Source organism: Ambystoma mexicanum, chromosome 3q (assembly GCF_040938575.1).
Source record: "Ambystoma mexicanum isolate Mex_15411 chromosome 3q, UKY_AmexF1_1, whole genome shotgun sequence".
In the NCBI taxonomy this organism is placed as follows: Eukaryota; Metazoa; Chordata; class Amphibia; order Caudata; family Ambystomatidae; genus Ambystoma; species Ambystoma mexicanum.
This window is the reverse complement of record NC_090926.1, coordinates 871,547,747-871,570,431: the sequence shown is the minus strand read 5'-3', so window position 1 is coordinate 871,570,431 and position 22,685 is coordinate 871,547,747. Positions and strand designations below refer to the sequence as shown.

Sequence of the window (22,685 nt, the reverse complement as noted above, 5' to 3'; positions counted from 1 at the left end):
GGCATGAATGAGGCCAGGCGGTTAGCCAACAGTTTAGCAAATATTTTAACATCACAATTTATTAACGATAGGGGGCGGTATGAGCCACACTGGGTGGGAGGTTTACCAGGCTTGAGAAGGACTGTTATCATGGCCTCGCGGAGCGAGGGGGGAAGCGTGCCCCTTTCACATGCCTCCTCCCATAATGCGAGTAATTGTGGGATCAAAATAGATTTGTAACGCTTATAAAAGTCCATAGGCAGACCATCCGGACCGGGGGCCTTTCCTGCAGCGAGTGCATCGATGGCCTCAGTCAGCTCCTCAGAGGTGAAGGGCATGTCTAGAGATGCAGTATCGTCAATGGAAAGGGCTGTGAGAGGGAGTCCTTCCAAATAGGCATCAATTTCTGAAACATGGGGCCCATCAACCTTCGAGTATAGGGACGAATAGAATGTGAAAAACTCTGTGTTGATGTCATGCGGTGAAGTAGCTAACGTGCCGTCCGGTCTCTCTATCGCCGGAATGTTGGGGGCTCCAAACTCATGGCGAAGTAGCCTGGCCAACACACGGCCTGGCCGCTCCCCCTCCCCGTAACGTCTAACTGCCCGGGGGTCCTCAAGGAATTTAACTTCTCGCTCAGCAAGATTACGGAATCTGGCCAATTCATGACTCAGTGACGGCAGTATGTCAGGGGAGTGATCGTTAGAGTATTGGGACTCAAGGCTAACAAGGGTCGACTCGCTGTCAGTGATATCATCCCGGATGTTTTTTAGGATGCCACCCCCTTTAGACATGGCGATGCCCCTGATATAGGCTTTGAATGATTCCCAGAGGGTGGCTCTAGAGGGTACTGAATCTGTGTTGAACTCAAAGAACTCCTCAATGGATAACTCGAGCTCTGAGGCAAAGGTATGGTCTAGGAGGGCATGGGGTCTCATTTTCCATTGCCTTGATTTTCCAAGATCATGTCCCCAATTCAGGGAGATGACCACCGGGGAGTGATCGGACAAAGTTCTGGGAAGAATCGCCAGATTGGACAGGCACCTAATTAGTATGTCAGACAACAACCATCTATGTATCCTAGAGTGTGAGTCATGGACTGAGGAGTAGAAGGTATAAGTGCGGGAGTCGGGGTACATTAAACGCCAAGCATCGACCACCGCCAGTCGGGGGAGAGTTGTAAGGATCGTGTAAGCTGCCCTTGAGAGCTGGCGAGGTCTGGAGCCTGATCTATCTAGGGTGACGTCTAGAATCGTGTTGAAATCGCCGCCCCATATTATTGGGATCTGAGGGTAACTCTCAAGGATCGAGGCTAGGTGAAGATAGAATTCCGGGTCGTCAATATTAGGACCATATGTATTTAGGATAGCTACCTCTTGATTCTGCAATTTACCGACAATAAGTACGTATCTACCACAGGGGTCCACCAGTGATTGGGAACAGCTGAACTTAATGTTTCTGTGAATGAATTAAAGTGCGGGTACCTCTGCTTTGAGTAGAGTAAGCTGTATAATACCTCTAGAGTCCCCACTGTCTAGCGAACCTCTCGCACTGTTTAGAGCATGCATGAGTTTCTTGTAAACATAGGATTTGTGTACCATGGCGTTCTGCGTACAGTTGTATCTGCCGCATCTTTTTGTGGTTACCCAGACCCCTAACATTCCAGCTCATAAAGGTTAAGCTTCTATCCGCCATTAGTGTGGAGGGGTCGTTTGGGTTTTTCTATATGAGTCTGAGATGGACCAGTCCTTTGCGAGCTAAGCCCGCGTCCCATGCTATCTATAATTCTGTGTTGCAGTAGCGCATCGTGTGTGGTCTCCCTTGTGGTTGCCAAGACTTTTTTAACATAACTGCCCCTCCCGCCCGTTCCCACCCACATCCCTCCCCTAACTTGAGTAATGAATCCCAAACCCGTCCATAACAACAACAAACTTCTCGGCATCAGCGCCTGGGGGCCTGTTGGCTAACCGAGCAGTGGCGCAACGGACTGAAGAGGGTGAGGATAGTGTAAATACAGCCGGAGTCTCTAGTGTATTCAGTTTACAGTGTACACGTGCACATTCACGGTCCTGACGCGAGGGGGCCACCACAACAAATTAATGCATTGCCATAGGCGCCAGGCATAACCCCCCGTGGTCACAACCTTCTCGGCCCCTGCAACCGGCAGGAAGCCCGTGTGTATTTTGGAATCTGAATACACCCATAGGGTATCAATAACCCAACCATGGGGTCAAAGCTAAAAGGATCAATATAATAAAAAGGAACAAAACAAACATTCAATAACTCTTTAAATAGCTACAACCAATGTGAATAAGGCAAAAATACGGCCCAACTCAACCTGGACCCACTTCATAGGTAACATTCCGGACTAGAATAGTGGTGACTAGCGATCAGCCAGGAGAGTGTTCATCGAGGAATTTAGAAGCTTCCTCTGGGATCGTGAAAAAAAGGTTTTATTAGAGTGTTCAATGCGCAATTTTGCAGGGAACAGCATGGAGTACTTGACTCCCAAGTCTCGGAGTCTTTTTTTCACAGCCACAAACGTTTGGCGTTCCCGTTGCACCGCCACAGAATAGTCTGGATATATGTGGATGCTGGCTGCTCCAAGCATAAGTTCACCCTTGATCCTGGCCGCTCAAAGGAGTACATCACGGTCCCGAAAGTTTAAGATCCTGGCTATAATGGGCCGAGGGGGTGCGCCTGGTCTGGGTTTCGCCGTTAAGGATCGGTGTGCTCTCTCGATAGCAAACTGTGGGAAGAGTTTAGGGGAATCCAGGAGTGTCATGAGGATCCTTTCGATGTAGTCCTCCATGGGTTCTGTAATGTTGTCCTCCGGTATTCCGACAATGCGCAGATTATTTCGCCTCGATCGGGATTCGAGGTCATCATTCTTCTTCTCCACCACCGATACTCGGTTGGTGAGCGAAGAGACAGCAGCGCGTAAAGAGCCCAGGTCATCCTCCGCAGCCCCAGTAGAGTCTCGACTTCCGCGACTCGCCCATCTGTTTTCTCAATGTGGGCTTTTATGGAGGAGATGGTCCCATTCATGTCATCCAGCTTAGTGTGAAGTGTGGTAAAGCCATCCCGTATATATTCAAGCATCTTCTGTGAGTCGTCGGAAGTTGATGGGGCAGAGACGGGTGAAAGCTCCTCAGGGTCATCTGGGGGAGGTTTGGACAGCGTTTTTGTGAACATGTTCAGCGAACTTTGTTTTTTCCCGGTGCCGGCTCCTTTTGTCATGCTGGAAGCTGGGTCGGGGGACCAGGATCTTGGAGGAAAGCAGATAAATTAAGACAGTGGAGTTCAGGGGTACCCGGGAGGCAGGCGTGTGGCTCCTGAGTCAGTGGGTCAGTGTTAACGCACGTGGAATGCAACTGTCGGTGCCACGGCCCCGAGACCGGGAGCGTGTAAAGTAGGCCCAAAAGTTCAGGGCCGGGTTCTCCTCACCTCCCGTGCCCGTGTGGTAAGTATGGTAGGTATGGAGTACGGTGCTGTCCCAGGCCCACTGGGTGGGCTAGCTGGGTGAGGCGTCGGTGGTCAATTTGGAATCACGACAGTGATTATGTTGCATTCGCTAACTCCCAGCAGGTACTGTCATATAAAAGGAGGGAGGGAGGGCTCCTCAGCCGACGTGATTAGTTGGTATGGGGGGGGCGATCTCCGGATCGACGGAGGCAATGTTCCGCCTGGGCACCACGCGGCCTCCCCAACCCACGGGCGCTCTCACTGGTGCACCTGGAGGAGTCCCGTGCACTGTAGGGTGTATTGGGGCCGAAGAGGGAAACACTAGACCCCAGCGGGGTCCCCTCCCAGGGCGCCGCGGGCGCTGGCGATCGGGGGGAACAACCCCGCCAAAGCCCCGTCAGGATTCCACAGATTAGGGGGGAGGGAGATCCAGGAAACAGCAGCGGGGGCCAACACAGGGGGGGTGTCCATCCGCCCTCGGCCAAGCGAGCCCCTCACCTCGTCGGGATCTCCGCCGGAGCACTCCGTTAGGGGGGTGTGTGCGCCGGCAAGGTGGTCACGGCGGTTCCAGCGGCGTTGGGGCGTTCAGCCCAGAGCGGAGGGACCCGCGAATCTCGGGCTCCCGCCGCCAGCACGCAGTGGTGTAGGGCGATCCTCAGGCTGTCGGCCGGTCCGGTGGGCAGCTCGGTACTCCGCCCGCCACTGGAGTCCCGCCGCCCCTCCCCCACGTAGGCCGCCCACGCCGGGGCGCCGGGTGGCAGCGTGAGTCGGCGATCCCCGGAACCCCGTACGGGGCGGGATAGGTGTCCTTGGCGTTGTGTCTCCCACAGCGACAGCGCGGCTTGTAGAAGGTCTCCGAGCCCCAGAGTCGGGATGGCCGCAGGGAGCAAGTTTATGCCGCGGCTACAGCAGTATGAATCGGCACAGCTGTATTTTGTAGGTAAAATCTGCGAATACGTGCCCTCGTAGTCCGGAGCTTCACACTCAGGCAGCCATCTTGTTTCGGCGCAACAGCGCCCCCCCCTAAATTCACAATTAATTCTGAGATGGCTGCGATGAAGGAGCAAAAGGAGAGCAAACTTTAGTGTCATCAGCAAAGTGGTGATAGTAAAAGCAGGTAGAGGACTAGTTTAAGGCTGCTGAATTCAACCCTTTGTTTTAAGGTAAAACGGATGATTTACCTCCAGCTACATATACTGGCGGGACATCCTCCACTTCACCTCCAATGCCATGATTTAGCGGTGCAGTAAAACTGGCAGTAATTCCGGTACGACCAAAAAAAATTGTCAGCAATGGAATTACGGCCAGAAAATGCCCACACCACCAAACCTGTTAAGAGCAGGAATGTCATCCAAAAGTCTAACATAAAAAGGTTATTAAATTCCAGTCTCGATAACGACATTCAGTACTGTTACCTATTCGTGAACATTCCTCAACTGGATTACCACAACAGGGCATGGCTTTGAATTCTAGAAGGCTGAATGGCCACTGAAGAGCACTGTCTCTGCCTGTGTAGGATTAGGCATTCAGGTGCTTTCTGCACAGCTACCCGTTTACCAAACCCAGGGTCAGCCTTTCTTTGAATGGATTTCAAGGTTCAATTTGAAGGAAAAAGGAAGCCTCAGGCCTCAAACGGGCAAAACAGGATGTGCGTCATCATTTCATCCAGAATAAGGCCACGTGAGCAGACACCTTGCCACCACCTGTTCCTTCGGTCATTTACACACTACAGCTGAAGTAATCAGAGGGAAGGATTCCGTACCGAATGGGACATAACTGGGGTAGGTGGAGCAGTCAGAGTGAAGGAGTAGATTCGGAATATGAGATACCAGTGTGTACATATAGCAGGAGCAATCTGAGAGAAGGTGTTCACACGAAGCTGCAAATAAGGAGTTGTCGGGAGCAGTCAGAGTAAGGAGGTACATGCCGAAGAAGAGATGCAAGAGCAGAGGAGCACATGTACAAGAGATCACTTAAGTAGTTGCTCCAGAAGTGCATCCATACGAAGAGATAATGTGGGTTAGCAGGAGCATTCAGAGGGAAGGGGAGGATTAATTAATTAATCTTTTATAGCACACTTAATACCAAGGACCAGTTTCTAAGTGCGGGACCCGGATTTCAACCTGCATTGCTCTGCGTTGTCTTCCTTCTAAGACAAAAGCGTTTCCCCGGAGCTATCCTCCTGGCAGAATAAGACTGGACCCTCTGTAACATGGGAAGTCATAGTGAATGGCTGCATGCAAAATAAAAGAACCGGCTGTTATCACTTTGTGTCATTATATATAAGACCTGTTAGTCCTGCAAACATACGCTGGCTGCGGTTTGTTTTGGCTCAGACGAGCAGAGTGCCTGGTAAGCACATTCAATGAGAGTGACCTGCATTGATGCCCTTGCAGGTTAGGGCCATGTTATATGCCATATGCTGTCACAGTACTCCTAAGGGCTTTTGGGCTCCCTCAACCCATGCAGAATGCTTGGTGGACTGTTGTCCAGGATTGCTATCATTCCAGTAGGGGTTGGGATGGAGTCTCCTGGAGGAGGACTTTTTTCCTAAGAACCTCGTGAATGTGTTTAAAAAAAGCCTCCTGTGGTCATGGGCAGAAATACCTCTGCGATTTAGCCAACAAACCAAGCATTGCCTACTCCTATAGCACTCTGCATGCCTCCATATAGAGGTCAACCAGATTCGAAATAATAAAATATGGAGGTTGCAAAATCCATAGCTCTCAAGATCCTCTGTTTTTATTTTCTTGGAATTCTGGGACATTTAGTTTTGCCTTTCCCCTTTTCAATTTAGGACGATATCTCTCAGAATCCCAAGCAGCATCCTGACTGGATGGCTATTTCACACCTGGAACTGGAAAACCTGAGAGGTCAACAATATGGAACTCCTCCGGCTTATCCTTCTGCCTCAAAGCGGATTTTCTCTAGTTCCGTAAAGGTCAGAAATAGACATATTCATTCCAGCGACGCAGGCCTGCCACTTTAGGGAACACAATTTGTATTCACTTTCCTCTGCACTGCTTCCTCAAAAGAACCCTGAATCACATGATCAGCTATTAGAAGCTCAAATGTAGAAGGATTCTTGGTACTAGTGCCTTGAAACTGGGCTAAATCAAGCATACATCGCCCCCAGGTGTAATTCTTATTCTAAATTGCTTTTTTCCCCCGTTAACTATGGGCACATCTTCAGTTCTTTATTCTTTAGCCCGAGCATGTTACCAGTGGGTTACTTGGATAAAACATGCCCTTTTTCATCCCTGTGAGAACCTCAGGTTTGCATTGGTTTCCTCCGACCCGATTTCCGAAAAGGAGTGACTCTGGAGATGTGGTTGTGAGCCGTTACTTGCCTGTGGGCATCTCAAAGATACTTTAGGCATTTCCAGATGTGCTACAGTTTCACACTTTGTGAGTGGGGTACACATAAGCAGTTGACAGTCTGCGATGCTCAGGGGCAACTCCTAGTTTGGTGCCAGTGCACATGTTTAAGAATCAGGCCCTTTCTTTCTTGGCATGGTCATTCCTTATTCCAGTACTGCTTTCTCATATTAATGGTACCCAGTCCTCCCTCTACCCACCAACTGTCCCAACCGCACATCACCTTTAAACATTTCCCAGCATGCAGTGCAGATGTGACCTGAGCCCACCACTACCACTGCGGCTCTAGAACTGCCCACAATTCTGTTAACATAAACTCTCCCACTAGACTATGCTTGACCTGAAGCTGCTCTACGTTTGGATTCCCTCCGTGTGGCTCTTAACATTTCCTCATGCCCCCAAACCATACCTGCTTCCATTCCCTCCCCAAGCTATATGTAGACCTCTAGGCTTCATAACATTCCCTAGTGCCCTCAAAGCATACATGCTTACATTCCCTCCTCAGGCTATATGTAGACTTCTAGGCCTCATAACCTTCCCTAGTGCCCTCAAGGCACACCTGCTTACATTCCCGCCCCATGGCTATATGTAGACTCCTAGTCCTCATTACCTTCCCCAGTGCCCTAAAAGCATACCTGCTTACATTCCCTCACCAGGCTATATATAGACTCCTAGTCCTCATAACCTTCCCTAATGCCCTCAAAGCATACCTGCTTACATTCCCTCTCCAGGCTATATGTAGACTTCTAGGCCTCATAACTTTCCCATGTGCTCTCAAAGCATACATGCTTACATTCCCTCCTCATGGCTATATGTAGACTCCTAGTCCTCTTACCCTTCCCTATTGCCCTCAAAGCATACCCGCTTCATTCCCTCCCCATGGCTATGTGTAGACTGCTAGTCCACCTATCACTTAGTGCCCTCAAAGCATACAGGCTCAGATTCCCTCTCTATTGTTATATGTAGACTGATAGACCTTTGATCATACAATAGTGCGCTCAATGAATACCTCCTTACATTCAGTCACTCTGGCTATATGTCGACTCCCGTCCCTTCAACCATTCACTACTGTCCTCAAAGAATATCAAAGAATATCTTCTTAGAATCACTCCCTTTGGCAATATGTAGACTTCCAGTGCTCTTATCCTTCCTTAGTACCCTCAAAGCAAACCTTCTTAGGCAGTCATTGTATTACCAGTTTTGTTAATCTTGAAGCTACTTGGTAATAGTTTTACCTCTGTATTCTTGCTAATCTGCGTACTGAAATGTATGTTTGTCATAACTCTTCGCGTTCATCCGTGATGGTGTTTCTCGTTTCTATACTGCACTTCTATCGTAGCCATTTCTTAATTTTGTGCGCCAACTCACCATCCATCAGTGTTAAATGTTAGCATTTAACAAAAGCTTTAATAAATAAGTGAATAAAAAAAGACCCTCTTATTCCCATGCTTCTTTTTAGAAAAAGCTATTTGGGGAAGTTGCTTCATTTGCACAACACTCATCGCACACCAAGTTGCCTCTTGTTGATCTTCTGGAATAAAATAATAATGTTCTATCCACATGCTAATCAAAGCGGGTCCCTTCATGATTGAACGTCGCTCTGCAGCATGGCCAGGTCCGCTGTGAATATCAGAAAAGATCATGGCTCACATGTATAACATTTCGATGGCAATTAAAGGACGGCCATTTTGGACACGCTGCACCTATCCCCCTATACCCCTTCCAAATATGAAGACTTTTCAGGAGCACTGCCTTACACTGATGGAGTGATGGCCTGACCCTGCTCACCTTGGAAAAGATGACTCTTCACTGTTGGATATACATAAATATCTTCTTCACCGCCATCCTGGTCACCATGAGATGCTGTAAAATAAGATAGTCAATATCAAATTTAACTGTATAGCACCGGGCTTTTACACAACAAAAAAAATCATTTTTATACAGTAAGAAGGCACCTTAAAATAACATTACCTATCCATGCACAGTACATTATAAGCAACCACAAACAAGACCGCAAGTCTTAAATCAATGCTACATAAAATGGCTTAATACTACAGTCGGGGGACGTACTATACAGCTACATATGCCAATTGCCAATTGCTTGCGATCCCTATAATCTTATTACCCTTTATAATTGGATAACTCTTATGACTAATCTTCCAAGGCAGCCAAACAAATTAGCTATCGCATAAAACACTTCAGGTGATGATGTTGCACTGGGTCAATTAAGAGCTGTCTGAGTTGTACAGATATCCAATACAACCCTACGTCGGATAAGCCACTCCACCACTTCTATCCTAGCCACAAAGATAGGAAATGGGTCATTTTCACAAACAAATAATTCTTACACCTGCAAGAGGCGTCACCAGGCACGGCTTTAGGTCACCTTGCCATTTCATCTTTCAATGGCAGGATACCCAGAAGAAATATTATATACAAAACCCTCCTATATCGATTACTTTTTTTGTCCAGATATTCTTTTTTACCCTCTAAATACTTTTACCTCAAAATACTGGTTAGTCCGTCCTTGAAGTCTTTGTTTGCTAATTATGCCAGCCTGCAGGTTCCCAAGGATATCCCTTGCAAGGTATTCCGGATTCCCCCAAGCATGCACCATTTGTATCCTACAAACCATTTAATGTGGGATAACCATGGTACCTACTTATCTCCATCTTGTATCTTGGATAGGCCGAGATGATAAACAGTTGGTGCTGTGGTGTTGCAAATTCACAGCCATAATAGCATGGTTATTATTGCAGCTTCACTTTCAATATGCCCAACCCCTAGTTCAGCATTAGTGCGATAGATGGGATGAGCCTATGGGTACTGAGAGCAATTTTATAGAAACAAATGTTATGCTATATATCAAAGATTTTTCAAATTTTACATACCCCACAGCCCGCTCCCATATACACAGCTAGAGAAAGACTTTGCATGGTACTCCGCTATGGAGGCTTCAACTGATCTGCCTCAACATTTCCTATTGAAGTGGAGGACACCTGCTGTTACAGATTGCCATCTCTCAGGGTGTGAATGTCCTCACTTTGTTGATTTGTAATGATATATAATGTTGCTCGTAATTCTGAAAGAAAGATCTCATAATCGGACCCGCTTTCTTTTATAAATACTTCATGCCAAAATTATAGTGGACACATCTAGCTTTTCTAAGACAATGGGCCTCATCACGAGTTTGCCGGTCCGGAATTAACTGTGGAGGCACCGTTTTCTGGACCTCCAAACTACAAGTTCTGCGGGCGGGTGAATGGGGATTTACAGAATTGCCAGTGCAGTATTTACCGGACCACCGGGCTTGTAATGTCCCGGTAATTGCGGCAAGTCAGGTGCTGGTAATTCACTACGGGTCCGGTGGCAGCCTGCCGGTTTTCCGGGCACGGTTACCGCCGGACTCGTAATGAGGGCCAGTCTCCTGGTGCCCTAAGTACCAGACCTGCAGTGGCACAGAACAGTAACAGCGGTCACATGTGCATTCCTGACAGCTGCTGGAACAAGACATTCCACAGGCAGAGGCAGCTTTTTAATCTTCTGCACCTCTGTTTATAAACTTAACAGTGTGCCTTAGTAAGTCTCATGGCACGTACATCTTATATATATATATATATAAGCCATGCCTGGTTGTGGCATGGTGACTACTAAGAGCACACACACATATTGGCACAGCAATTTGATATCACACCAGTTTCAGAGCCCAGTTACAACAGGACTGATTTGTATTAGTGGCTGGTCTGGCGGCCTCCATAGCTGGTATACGTGACAATAGGCAGGCTGCTGCCTTTTGTTCATCCTCTAGGATGGAAACACCTTTTATCTCAGGGCACAAGAACCCTCACAAGGAAATCTCCTGGGAATTGGTACTTCAAAGGTCTCACTGACAAAGCAAAGCCAACCTCACAACAGGGCAGAGGAGAGTTACGTCCACTATCCACCCCCAGGGCATAGTGGGAGCGACACTGCTTTTGGATCAAGGCCTCTCTGCTGGCTGTGCACTGGAACCAGCACCCTGCTCAGTGGAGGTGAATGACCTCCTGTAGGTGCCAGACAACTGCTTGGAGTGGAAGTGAAGAAATACGGAATCCACTTGTCCCTGAATTGGGCCTCCCAGCAACCAATATGTCAAGGACCCGCTCTGGGCCCTGATTCCTGCATTGAAACGTTTGCGAGCTACATTGACTCAGACATTGTGCCTGTCCCAAGTGTCTTTATGCCACGTATTGTTGCTGCTTGCACCACACCGCATGTTAGGCCCAGTAAACGAGCACACCAGCTGGACACCGGATTACTGCCTCAGTTTGGCTCAATGCTGTTGAGCTCCCAAAGATAGAAACAAAAAGGGACTGTGAAAAGGCCCTATTCCCCTGGTCTACTTTTTGGGAACATAGTGACTTTTAGTCCCATCTCTGCCTTTTTTATGCAAGACATATCCTTAAATCAATAACCTTTGTGTTAAGTTTCTTGCTTGAACAGCCCATGATGATCAACCCAGACTGCCCGTTGACACCAAGTTCTGCCTTCTCTGTGTTTCTTTTACAGGGGTGACTTTTTAGTGTTTTTAGTTACTTTGCTGCATTGATTGTTTTATTAAAGTTCTTATGTTTTCATATACCCTTGATTGGACATTATTTTATTTTGGAACTATTGTACGTTGTTTGATTGCTCACCACTCCTGAAGAAACAGCCTGCCCTCCAGAGGCAAAAGAGTTCTAACATTTGGACCGTGCCCGTTTCACCTTTATGATTGGGATGACTGCTGGTTTAGTAGTAGTGTGGGGCTGGGTAGGCGGTTTGACCACTACGCATCCCTGTACTCCTGAAGAGCAGTAGTCTTTTCATCACAGCTGCAGCTGTTGTTTTACAAATGTTTTGCTTTTAGGCACTTTTAGGCACCTGTTATGCCTATGATCCAGACGCAGTAAAACAGACCAGCGGATATCCATACCACTGTCTGAAGCAGATTATTTGGCCATCTTTGTTCTCATTTGAGGGGCTCCAACACTTGGTTTTTGCCATAAGTCACAAAGGGTAAACCGGACCTGGGCCCCTTGCTCGCTGTGCCTTAGAGTGACTCAGCATCACCTCACCAATGAGGTCCAATGAGGCCAAAACACATGTCTGAGTTTGCTAAAAGTACGCTTGTGCAGAGGAGAATTGCCTAACATTTCGGTGCTGGACTGCTCTTGTGGGTGGGGCCAGATTGCTAGGCAAATTAGTTTTTCTCCTCTGTGAGCTAAAGCTCCTGGGTGGGATACATCCTGTATAACAGATTGCTTGAGCAACGTTTGTTCTCAGTAGAGGGGCTCCCACACTTTTGTACATAAATATGTTTCTCTGTCTTCATTTCACATTTTTCATATGGATCAGCAGGAGGCGCAAACACTGTTCTATGGAGCTAAAGCTAGATCTTCCCATCATACAAACAGCCCTGGACTCTACTCAAAAAGGGCTTACAGAAGACTTTGAATAGTGAGGAAATCAAACAGTTCAGGCGATAATTACATTACCCATCCCTGCTTCCCTTTTAAAAAAAGCAGCACAAACAGAAGTGTACCAGGTTGAGGGAATTTCCGCGGTAGCATGAAATATTTGCACAAAAATGGGCCCCATATCCCTATATTTGTCCATAGAGGGTTCACTGGTATTTTGTCACTGCTGCCTTGCTAGTCTTCCTATACTGGTTTGTATCGCAGACCATTTCCCAAAACAAAAAGAAGCGAGGGCATTCTGACAAATCGAGGATTCAGTCTCATTCCCCAAGGTGGAGCCCCTTCCAGTGAGGCTAAGGAGGTGAGCCTGCAATGCAACAGTGCGCCTAGGGGTGGCGGTAAGCAGGACGTCACAGGCAGAGACTCCACTCTTGGGGATAAGGACTCGCTTTCCAATGAGGAACTCCCTTTTCACGATCCTCACACACATAATACAATTCTATCAGTTGACAGACAATCAGACTCCTCTTACATATGTTATTGTGATGTAATAGCAGCAGAAGAAAAGTATCAGCCTAGTACTATGAAGGGTAAGAGCATAGAAGTGATAAAGAATACCTGTCTGTCAGGCACTGAGACAAACAGACCTACAGAAGGTATGAAGAACAGAACTCCAACACAAAGGAAGGACTATACTGAGAAGCTGGAGAAGCCCCAGCATTGTGTAATAAAAGTGGACGGGCAAAGAGAACAAAGAAGAGAGACCCCAGAGTTTGAATCCAGCTGGCTGGAGGAAGCTGGTAACTCAGGGAGAACAGGGATTGCACAGCACAACCCGCAACCGAGACAAGGCACCTGAGGTGCACTGTCTGGAGAGCAAAGTGGAGGAAGCCTGCCAAGAGGCTGATCGTCCTTGGAGGGACCTTCGACATGGGCTGATGAGGAGACCCAACCCACGTCCCTGAAACAAAGCACACCAGGGACAGACGGCAACTGGTCTACTAATCCAAACTGAATCCCGGTAGGGAACTGAGTGAGGGAGGTGGTGGCCTGAAAGGAGAGAGGCAAACGAATTCTGACTGTGCCAATACCACACACAGACACAGAAGCATACCTCTGGAGAGAACAGAAGAAAACAGAGAAGCCTTCCTGACGAATAACACAGAAGAAGCAAAGAAGCACATTGACCCAGTGATGTGGCCCCAAAAACCCAAGCTGAAGGGAATAGCAGGAGACCCATGGAAAGTGGTGTGAGAGCTAAATGGGAAAGTCATATCGAAGAAAGTTGGAAAAACGAATATAAAGATTGGACTAATTGTACACGTCCCAGTGAATGGCTAAGTCATTAGAAGAGAAAGTATATTAGAGAGAGACTAATCATACTCGTCGCAGTGATTGTCAAAAGAAGAGTTAGAATCATACAACAACAAATGATACTCATCCCAGTGAAGGGCAAAGTCATCAGAAGAGTGACATTTAAACAGGGACTAATCATACTCGTCCCAGTGAAGGGCAAAGTCATAAGAAGAGTGAGACTTACAGAATGATTAGTCATATTAGCTCTAGTGAATGGGAAGATCATAAGAAGAGTAAGAGTCCAACAAGGGCTTAACCTGTCTGGTTTCAGTGGTTTAGTAAGAAGACGGATGAAGAAAGGAGAGTTGCGATCAGAGTAAGTGTCTCTCGTAAAGAAGAGCGAAGGATTGTACATTTAATAATTAGATAAAGTCCAGAGACTGTCTTTAAAGCTTTTCTTTGTTATTTTGTACCCCTACTCTCTTTTCTATGTCGATCTGTAGGTCTTTATTTTAAAATACAAAATACAAGAAATGCTTCCTAATCTGATTTGTTTTGAATGCCACTGCGATCTCCCCCTCCAACAAACGGATGCTTTTGTGCGACATTTCCATCCCTGATTAAATTCTTTAAACAATTCAAAAATCCAAATTCTCCCACAGCAATGGGTAGGCCTTAAACAAACTATTTTTAAGTAACTAAGTATAATGTCTTTAAGTGAACTATGGTCTTCAATGGAACTTTTTTTGTTGTTGAAGAAAATCTATTAACAGAAATCTGAAATGTAGTAGAACAATGATTTTGGCATTCCTGGCACTGGGAACTGAGGGGTCAGAAAGTGATAAACTACTTTAGTAAAAGGGGCTTTTTCAGAGCTTGCTTAAATAGCAGGTGGTGTGCAACAAATCTTAAGGAACAAGGTAGGATGTGCCAAAGTCTGACTACCTGCATGTAAATGGCCTGCCCCAGTGTGTTACTTTCAGTAGATTCCAACAACACTTTGTAAGTGCATGACATAACCCTAGTAGTCAACACCAGAGGAGGTTTTCTCTCAGAAATGATGGCCCAGAACCATCGAAGGTGCTTTCGGTAATGAACACTTCTTTAAATTCCACTCCATCTGCTACGGGAAGCCAGTGCAGAGACTGCCAAGCTGATGAAAAGTGGTCCCAAGCATCAGATGCTGTGAAAGCCAGACTTTCTATAGTCGCTGGGTGCTGTAGCGAAATATCAGCCTCTGTGGGGACCCAGCTAGATGCTGCTCGAGGAATCCAATTCCACAAGGCTGTTGAGAAGAGCATCTGTACTGGACGCAGGAATCTCAGTAGTGGAAAGACTAAGGGCTTCAGTATAAATGTGGCTGTAATTTGGTAGTAAATCCACTGCAGAAAGACTAAGGGCTTCAGTATAAATGTGGCTGTAATTTGGTAGTAAATCCACCACATTACTGCCAAACAAGATTACCGTTACCGCCACTTGGTCCCACGGATTTACTGCAAGATAACAAGTGGTGTTAGGGCGATGTAAGTGCCCATTCTGGAGTCCGGGATTGTGGCAAAATTACTGCCAGTGGTAACTCCGAGGCTGTAATTCCACTGATTCTTGGCAATCCTCCACTTCGCCACCCATCTCGCAGTGTGGCGGCATGGTAATATGGCAGTAATGCAGAGGTTATTCAATTACCACCCCATTACCATCATGTACTATGCCTTATATCATTCTTAGCTATGAAAAAAAAGCCCCCACTTTCAATATGACCGACACCTGTGGCACCACTGAAAGCGTGCGATCTATAATAAAACCTAGATTTCTCATCACCTCGGCTGACGGACATGCAGGCTCTGGGCTCTAAACCAGTCGGGTCAGAATTGGCCCTATTCATCTGAATCTTAATCCGATTCATTTTGTGTAGGCATCGTGAGAAGTCAGAGGAAGCTTCTGGATTAAAATCTCTTGGGTGACACCTGCGGCTAGTGCAGTACATAAGCTTGCTAAGTGGCCGCAGGTACACATTAACAATAATGACGGGACTCTGCATCGAGATGATCGAGGGTCCAAACAAAATGAAAGCATTGCAATTTAGTGGGTTCTGTCCAGGGAAAAGATGCAATCCATGCTCGCACAGTGAAGCAAAGGCAGATGCTGTGAAGATAGCCCAGCAGATTGGAATGGTCGACAGAGATGAACGCTTCTCGTAGGCAGGGGTCAAGTGCGAAAAACAAAAGTGGGGGCACCCTGTCCACGCGCATGTACCCTCGGCTTGAGCGCTGCTCATAGGTCGAGGAGAATCAGGTGGCAATGGGTTCATCACCGAAACAAGGGCGCTTGTTTGGCCATATTGAATGAACACAGAATAACAATTCAAATGTGTGCTGATGACCCATAAACTCTGCTCCACTTACGGAGGTTCAGAGTCAAAGCCTGAAGCATGGACTTGGCTACCCCAGATGCAATAGCAAAAGTGCTACTGTTTCAAATCCAGCGCACAGCACCCAAATGTGAACTGGCCACCACCTCCAAGTGATTCTTGTAAACCATTAAGGACAGCCAAGAGAGGGAGGTTCCAACGAGGCCCCGCTATCCGTTTGCTAAAGGGGAAAACATTAGTAGCGAGTGCACATCAGCACTGACATGTGCATTTGCTTAACAACCTAGCACCTCTGCGCAGCTTCGCCCTAAAGTCCCACTGATCGGGTGCTGAACGTTATTGCATATGGACTATTGCAAAAGTGTGTACCTACGTTTGCCCAAGAAAAACCTAAAACAAATTAAAAACAATCAAAACAAGCATCCAAGGCAGCCCTAGTTCTAAAATGAGCTAAAAGGTATAACTTTGTACTCTAGTCCCTCCATTGGTTCACAGGATTGGTTTGAAGATGCAGTGGGTGGCTCACAGAGCATATTGGCCAAGCAGGCATGAGCATATGAGCTGGCTGAACCTGCTATATCGACTTGTAAAGGAGGTCCCAGACATGTCCTGCACCCCTTCCCCTCATTTCGAGGTACCAGGAACACGCTCGCCAAGGTATGTGACGTACGAAGAGCAAATGAACCTACAAAGAGCTGCACTGGGACTCTGCCCAGTATACATCAGAAGATCCATACCGGTTGAAGCACCCATAACCAGACAACCCTGGGCAGCATGATACCCTATCAGACAGCCATACCAGCCGCTAATACGAAATGAGGAGTACCTACACACGGTCCACGAAGAGACCCCAAAAGCCTTGATGGAAGGCCAGTGGAAATGACACAAGGGTCTGAACAGATTCGAGAATGAACAAGAGCAGCTATCGAAGATAACACGCCAGTGCGAGCAACTACGAAATTGAATGGAATGGGCACAGAGAGGAGACAATGTTACAACAGGAGGAAACAATGTTACAAGACAAGATGGAAGCAACCGTCCTGTTAAACGTGTGTAAATAGGGTTGAAACGCAAGATGCTAAGAAATCGATACTGCTTGCAACGCTTAGTAGAAGATAGGGCGGCAAGTGCCAACCATATATCTACCTCAATAAGACACAGTATACAAGTGCAACTCCATTTTGTAAAAGCAGAAAGGTACCCAGGCGGCCAGAGGCCTGACAGGCCAAGTTTCGAAACCCAGCCAAAGGCATGAAAAGGAGCAGAATTGAAACTCAACAAAGAGCGGCTCATGCCTAGGAAATCGAGGTCAACCTGAGAAGGGAAGGAGAGCGTCAGCTCACAAGACTCCAACTTCAGAGCATACCAGCCTGCCTCATGAAGATAAGGGGGGCCCATGCAGGTGGCTAGGCCGACACAGAATTAAATGCACTAAAATCTGGAAATTTAAGCAGATTCATGGTGAACTAACACGTTACCAGCCAGGCGCGAAGAAGTACCATCGCCTGATGTCATCCAGGACCTGAGGATGCCATAACTTTTCCGGATAAGAGACTACAGTTTCGAGGCCATCCTTAGCCAACTAACTGACACATCGCCCTAAAACACTGATTAATGGAAGGGAGGCAGGGTGAAACTTGGGACACCAGGCACAGGGGTGTCCATTCTGCATGCTGCTAATTAAAAGTGGAAATTTATGTCTAGGGGTGTAACCTACCCAACCCACAATGGACCAAGTTATCTGGAGTCCTATAGGTATTGTAACCAATAGGACGTTGTAGTTGTAGTGACGTCTATGACGCGTGATGTAGAGGGATGGACGTAGACGCCCACCCGATAAGAGTTATCCAATCCGCATGCCCTATTATCATATACCGATATAACACCTATACTTAAGTTACCTTTCCTAACCAATTATATTGCATGTCGAGTTTTGTAAAGTTAGACGTCAATGATGACGAACATTTCCTATAAGAATCTCTGTTCAATTGAAGTTCGAGAAAGTCAGAGCGAGACCGGTGATCGCACTACAGCTGATTTCCATTTGTTTCCATGTTTGATGTATGTATCATTAAACGGACTTCCCTTTGCCAAACTACGTCGTTATTGAGTCATGTCCGAGTAAGTGAATCCTGCACCCCCTGTCCTCACATGGTGCAGCTATCTTGTCTTACAAGTTCTAGAGGGTGAGTGCTGACCAATGGGCCCGTCACCTAATTCCTCTCCTCGTGAACACTTGGTAGTGTGAGGATGGTTCCGGCCATCGATTATAGATTGATATAGTGTAAGACACCCTTAGACCGAAGGCACGAAGTAACTCTGGGCCTTCAGTAAGATCACGAGTCCTTTCGCCATTCTGGCTGAGTAGACTGAGAAGCTTCCCGTGGACAATGATAGAGTAAACATTTTTAAAAATCTGCAGTGGGTCTGAAGGAACCCGCCTTTCCAAGCATAACCCTTCTCATTCCCATGGGCAGCGGATCGGACGAAAACCTTAAAAGCAGGAAGAGGAAGGGGCGGTGATCCCGAAGTTCCAGAGAGGAAACGATGCGATCAGTGAGTAAAGCAATAAAACTCACGGCAAATGTTGTGTAGGCATTAGAGCCGGTAAGGGAAAGGTAACGGAGGGCGGTGGAGAAACAATAAAATAGTTAGAAGTAGAGAAGACTGTATATATATATATATTGCCCTCTTACCTACGGGATACCAAGGATTTTTTGCAACACATTACAAACACACCGTGGGAGGATGGTTTGCTTTTAGCAACCCTTGATGTTGTCTCCCTGTATACCTCCATTGACCATCAAATTGGGATGAAAGCATGTAAATTTTTCCTTGATAGCCGCTCATTGAACTTTCATGGCCATAGCTCTATGATTCTTGAAATGTTGTTTTTTTGTTTAACTAACAATGTTTTTCTATTTGAAGGTTCGTTTTACCACCAGGTAAGGGGCACTGCCATGGGGAGTACTTTTGCACCATCCTATGCATATTTGACAATGGGTTGGTGGGAGGCCACCTTTCTCAGTGATCTACTTGCATCCAGCTTTGCTATGCATATCGTCGCTTGGTGGCGATACATAGATGACGTTTTCGTCATATGGAATGGGACTAAAGTTGAATGGCTATCATTTGTAAAACATATTAATATCAACACAGTCAACTTACGTTTTACAAAGTGCAATAGCAGGACTGAGATCATATATTTAGATGTAGTTGTGACCCTTGGAAGATCTGGGTTCAAGACTGCACTACACAAAAAACCCTCAAACACTGGTTTACCCTTGCATGTAACAAGTTGCCATCCTACGTCATGTAAACGTAGCATTCCATATGGTGAATTTATCCGATACCGTAGAAACTGTACTGATCTAGTATCGTTTGACCATCATTGTTCTTTGGCGGCTGTAGATTTTATCAAACAAGGCTATGAACGCAGAGTGATAGAAATGGCCTACATTAAAGCTCGCGGATTGAGCAGGAATGTTCTATTGTATGGTAACAAACCTGCCAAAATCGCTATGAATGATGAACCACGACTTATAGTCACTTTTGACAATGCCTCTAATCATGTTCGCAAAATCATAGAGCGACATTGGCGGGTCTTAATTGTGGACAAAGACTTATGCCCATTGCTGGCCAATCGTCCAACTATCACCTATAAACGTGTACCCTCACTTAGGGATAAACTGGTCTCCAGTTTTTTGCCACCTAATGACACTAATCCCTCTCTGACGCAATCTTTAATGAAATCTCCCATAGGTTTTACAAAATGTTCAAAATGTAAGGCTTGTGCCCATGCTACTGCATGTAAATTCTTTGTGCATCCGGTCACCAAATGCAAACAACCAATCAAGTATTCGATAAACTGTGACACCACTTTTGTGGTCTATGTCCTCTCATGCCCTTGCATGAAATGGTATGTGGGAAGCACTACATGCAAATTGAAGCTTAGAATATTACAGCACCTCAGGGCAATTAAAAACTTAGATCCCGCATACCCCATGGCTAAGCACTTCAGATTAGAACACGACAATGACCTTACTTTTCTTAAATTTTTTGCGGTGGCACATGTTCCGATTCATCCGAGAGGTGGAGATCGTGTATTAAAATTGAGACAGTTGGAGACCCGTTTTATCTTGGACTTTGACACAAAATCCCCTAATGGGCATAACCTTGATGAGGAGCTTTATACGTTTCTAGGTACATAACAATGTGTTCTTTCCCTATTATGTCTTTTTGAATTGATCCATTTCCATCTACTATTTTATTTTGACATTATGTAGTTAATTTATGCTCTTTAAGTGTGGGTTAACTAGTAATCTATTGATTATCACTGTGTACCTCAAATTCACTGATTATTCCTTGGCCTGTGTTTTTAGTACTAAAATTCCTTTTCCCTCCAACGTGCCTATGATTAGATTGCCACTATGGTTTATAATAGGGTTGGTGGGGGTAAAAAGGAAAGACTAATTCTCTTTTATGTTGCTATATTCACGACCTAAAGGACTCTGGACTGGTGAATAATGTGATATTTTGTGTCCATAGTTCCACTCTGGTTTTTACTTGTTTAAATATGTTATTATTGGTGCATTTTACATAAGATCTCAGATTTACATATGTCTAGTCTGATATTACAGCTAGAAAAGTAATTGTCATCTAAATTAGATTATATCTATGTTTTTGAGGCCGGGACAATATAGTTCTAGTCCTGGACCAGTTATTGGGATAACTGACAGCAGTGATAGGCAGATGATTTCACATTTTTCAAACGTGGTCATTCCTAGAACTGTGTCTATTCTGCACATCGCCTAGCTTGCCATTGTTGAATTTGCACTTGCACTTTACCTCCTTCCTAAACATGATTAGGTCAAATACCAAAAATAATTTTTCTATAATTAATTTTTGATAATTATAATTGTGTTGTATTTTCTTGTTACTTGAACTGTGATTTCTATGTCTATTTTTGATATTGCAATCATATTGGATTTTTAACCATATTATATGTGTTTTTATCTTTGCAATTTTGCACGAGACATAGGCTCTATTCCATCTCAGTAATTAGATGCCATTTATGCACATTGATGCTGCTAATTTGCATATTTGCACAATGCCAAATCAGAGGCTACTTTGATAAACCATCTACAACGACATAGCCTGACCTGGTTCCCCTCTTTTAATCTATTTGTATATGATGATATTACATTTCCCCCTTTTATAATTGGTACTATGAAGAATTGATTGCATTATACAAGCTGTTGCCTGTATTTGTATCAGATACCATCTGACTTAAGTCAATGTACTAGGTCTGTAATTAAATGCCAATCTAGCTTGGCTCTGCCAATTATGGAAACATAAGGTGGAAATTACGATATATGAAATTTGGCATCTTTAACAATTTTGTGGCATTTGTTCATAAAACATAATTGGGATGTTTGACAATTTTGCTCCCATGTGTATTTAAACCGATTACACAAACTAAATGCTGTCATTAATTATGACTTACTGTATGACAGGCAAATGCTCGACTTTCCGTTTCAAGATGGCCACTGTTGAATCATCATGTAAATGCATCACCTATTTTTCATAATTGACATAGAAGATGGACTATACACTTTTTAACCATGTCCTTTGTCCTTTGTTTGTGTTACGTGATCAAGCGCTCAGTTGAGCGTGAAACGCGTTGTAAGCGGGCCGTGCCTATAGGCGTCCTGCCTCTGTTTGTATATGCTGTTTCCCCAGCTTTTTGTTTTGTGCATTTGCACAGCCTATAACCGATTAAATATTTTTCTTTATTTCTAATTTGTGTGAGCTGCGCTTTTTTCCTCATTTGGATATGAATTCACGGAGAGTGCGGTCCTTCCCCTCTCCTCCTTTTGTTTACATATATATATATATATATATATATATATATATTTATATATATATATTTATATATATAGGGGGTAATGACTCGAGCATAAGAAATAAAACAAAGAATATCAGGGGTGCACCTGAAGTAAAAACATAGAATATCAGGGGGGCACCTGAAATTAAAAAAAAGGAAAGGATATCAGGGGGGGCACCTGAAGTAAAAACGTAAAGAATATCAGGGGGGCACCTGAAGTAAAAATGTAAGGAATACCAGGGGGGCACCTGAGAAGAATAAAATGTAAGGAATACCAGGGGGGACCTGAGCAAAAACGTAAAGATTTGCCTTGTTCCTGTGCTTTAAAGAGTGGTCAGAAGGAACGTGAACCCAGAGCCCACAGTGGGGGGACAATTTAGGCTACGATGACGTTTAAAGACGTCATAAAGGGGGTTCGTTCAAATCCCATGATGGGGAATTAATTAGAAGGCAGGTATACATATGACCAGCTGGTGTCTGTCTAGTCTGTCAAACGTCTGTCATATATGTTTTGTTGTATGTCGAATGTAAAATAATTGTATTGGTGATCGTCTAAAATGCATTTTGGATTTACGCGATTCTTTAACTGAGAGGGAATCGCCACTGAATTGATGAGTTTTGAGTAAATTGTTGGTATAAAATTTGGCGGGAAAAGATTGGATTGGAGCTTGCGTATTTGGTGCTTGGTCATACTATTGAAAGATTGAAAGAACTGTATAATTATTGTTGGTGGCAGAATTAAGAATGGAGGAAGTTACCCCGCTTGCGCATTTATGCAAGCAACTGCCCAAGCATGCAACAAAGCTGAAGAAATATAGCCAGGAGTGGGTTAAGGGCACCGCAAATAAGATGTTTATGCCGTGGTCCCAGAACG

At 45.4% G+C, this 22,685-nt stretch overlaps 1 protein-coding gene across 9 annotated transcripts in view; it reads right to left on the bottom strand.

Annotated features, from left to right (window-relative positions):
- The window catches only part of LOC138583059 (uncharacterized), a 433,873-nt gene that overhangs the window by 23,447 nt on the left and 387,741 nt on the right, over positions 1 to 22,685 (bottom strand). For all 9 annotated transcript variants that reach the window (XM_069654971.1, XM_069654972.1, XM_069654966.1 and 6 more), the window contains one exon: positions 8,611 to 8,685. In XM_069654971.1, coding sequence (XP_069511072.1) covers positions 8,611 to 8,685 — 75 coding nt within the window. The remainder of the gene's footprint in view (positions 1 to 8,610; positions 8,686 to 22,685) is intronic.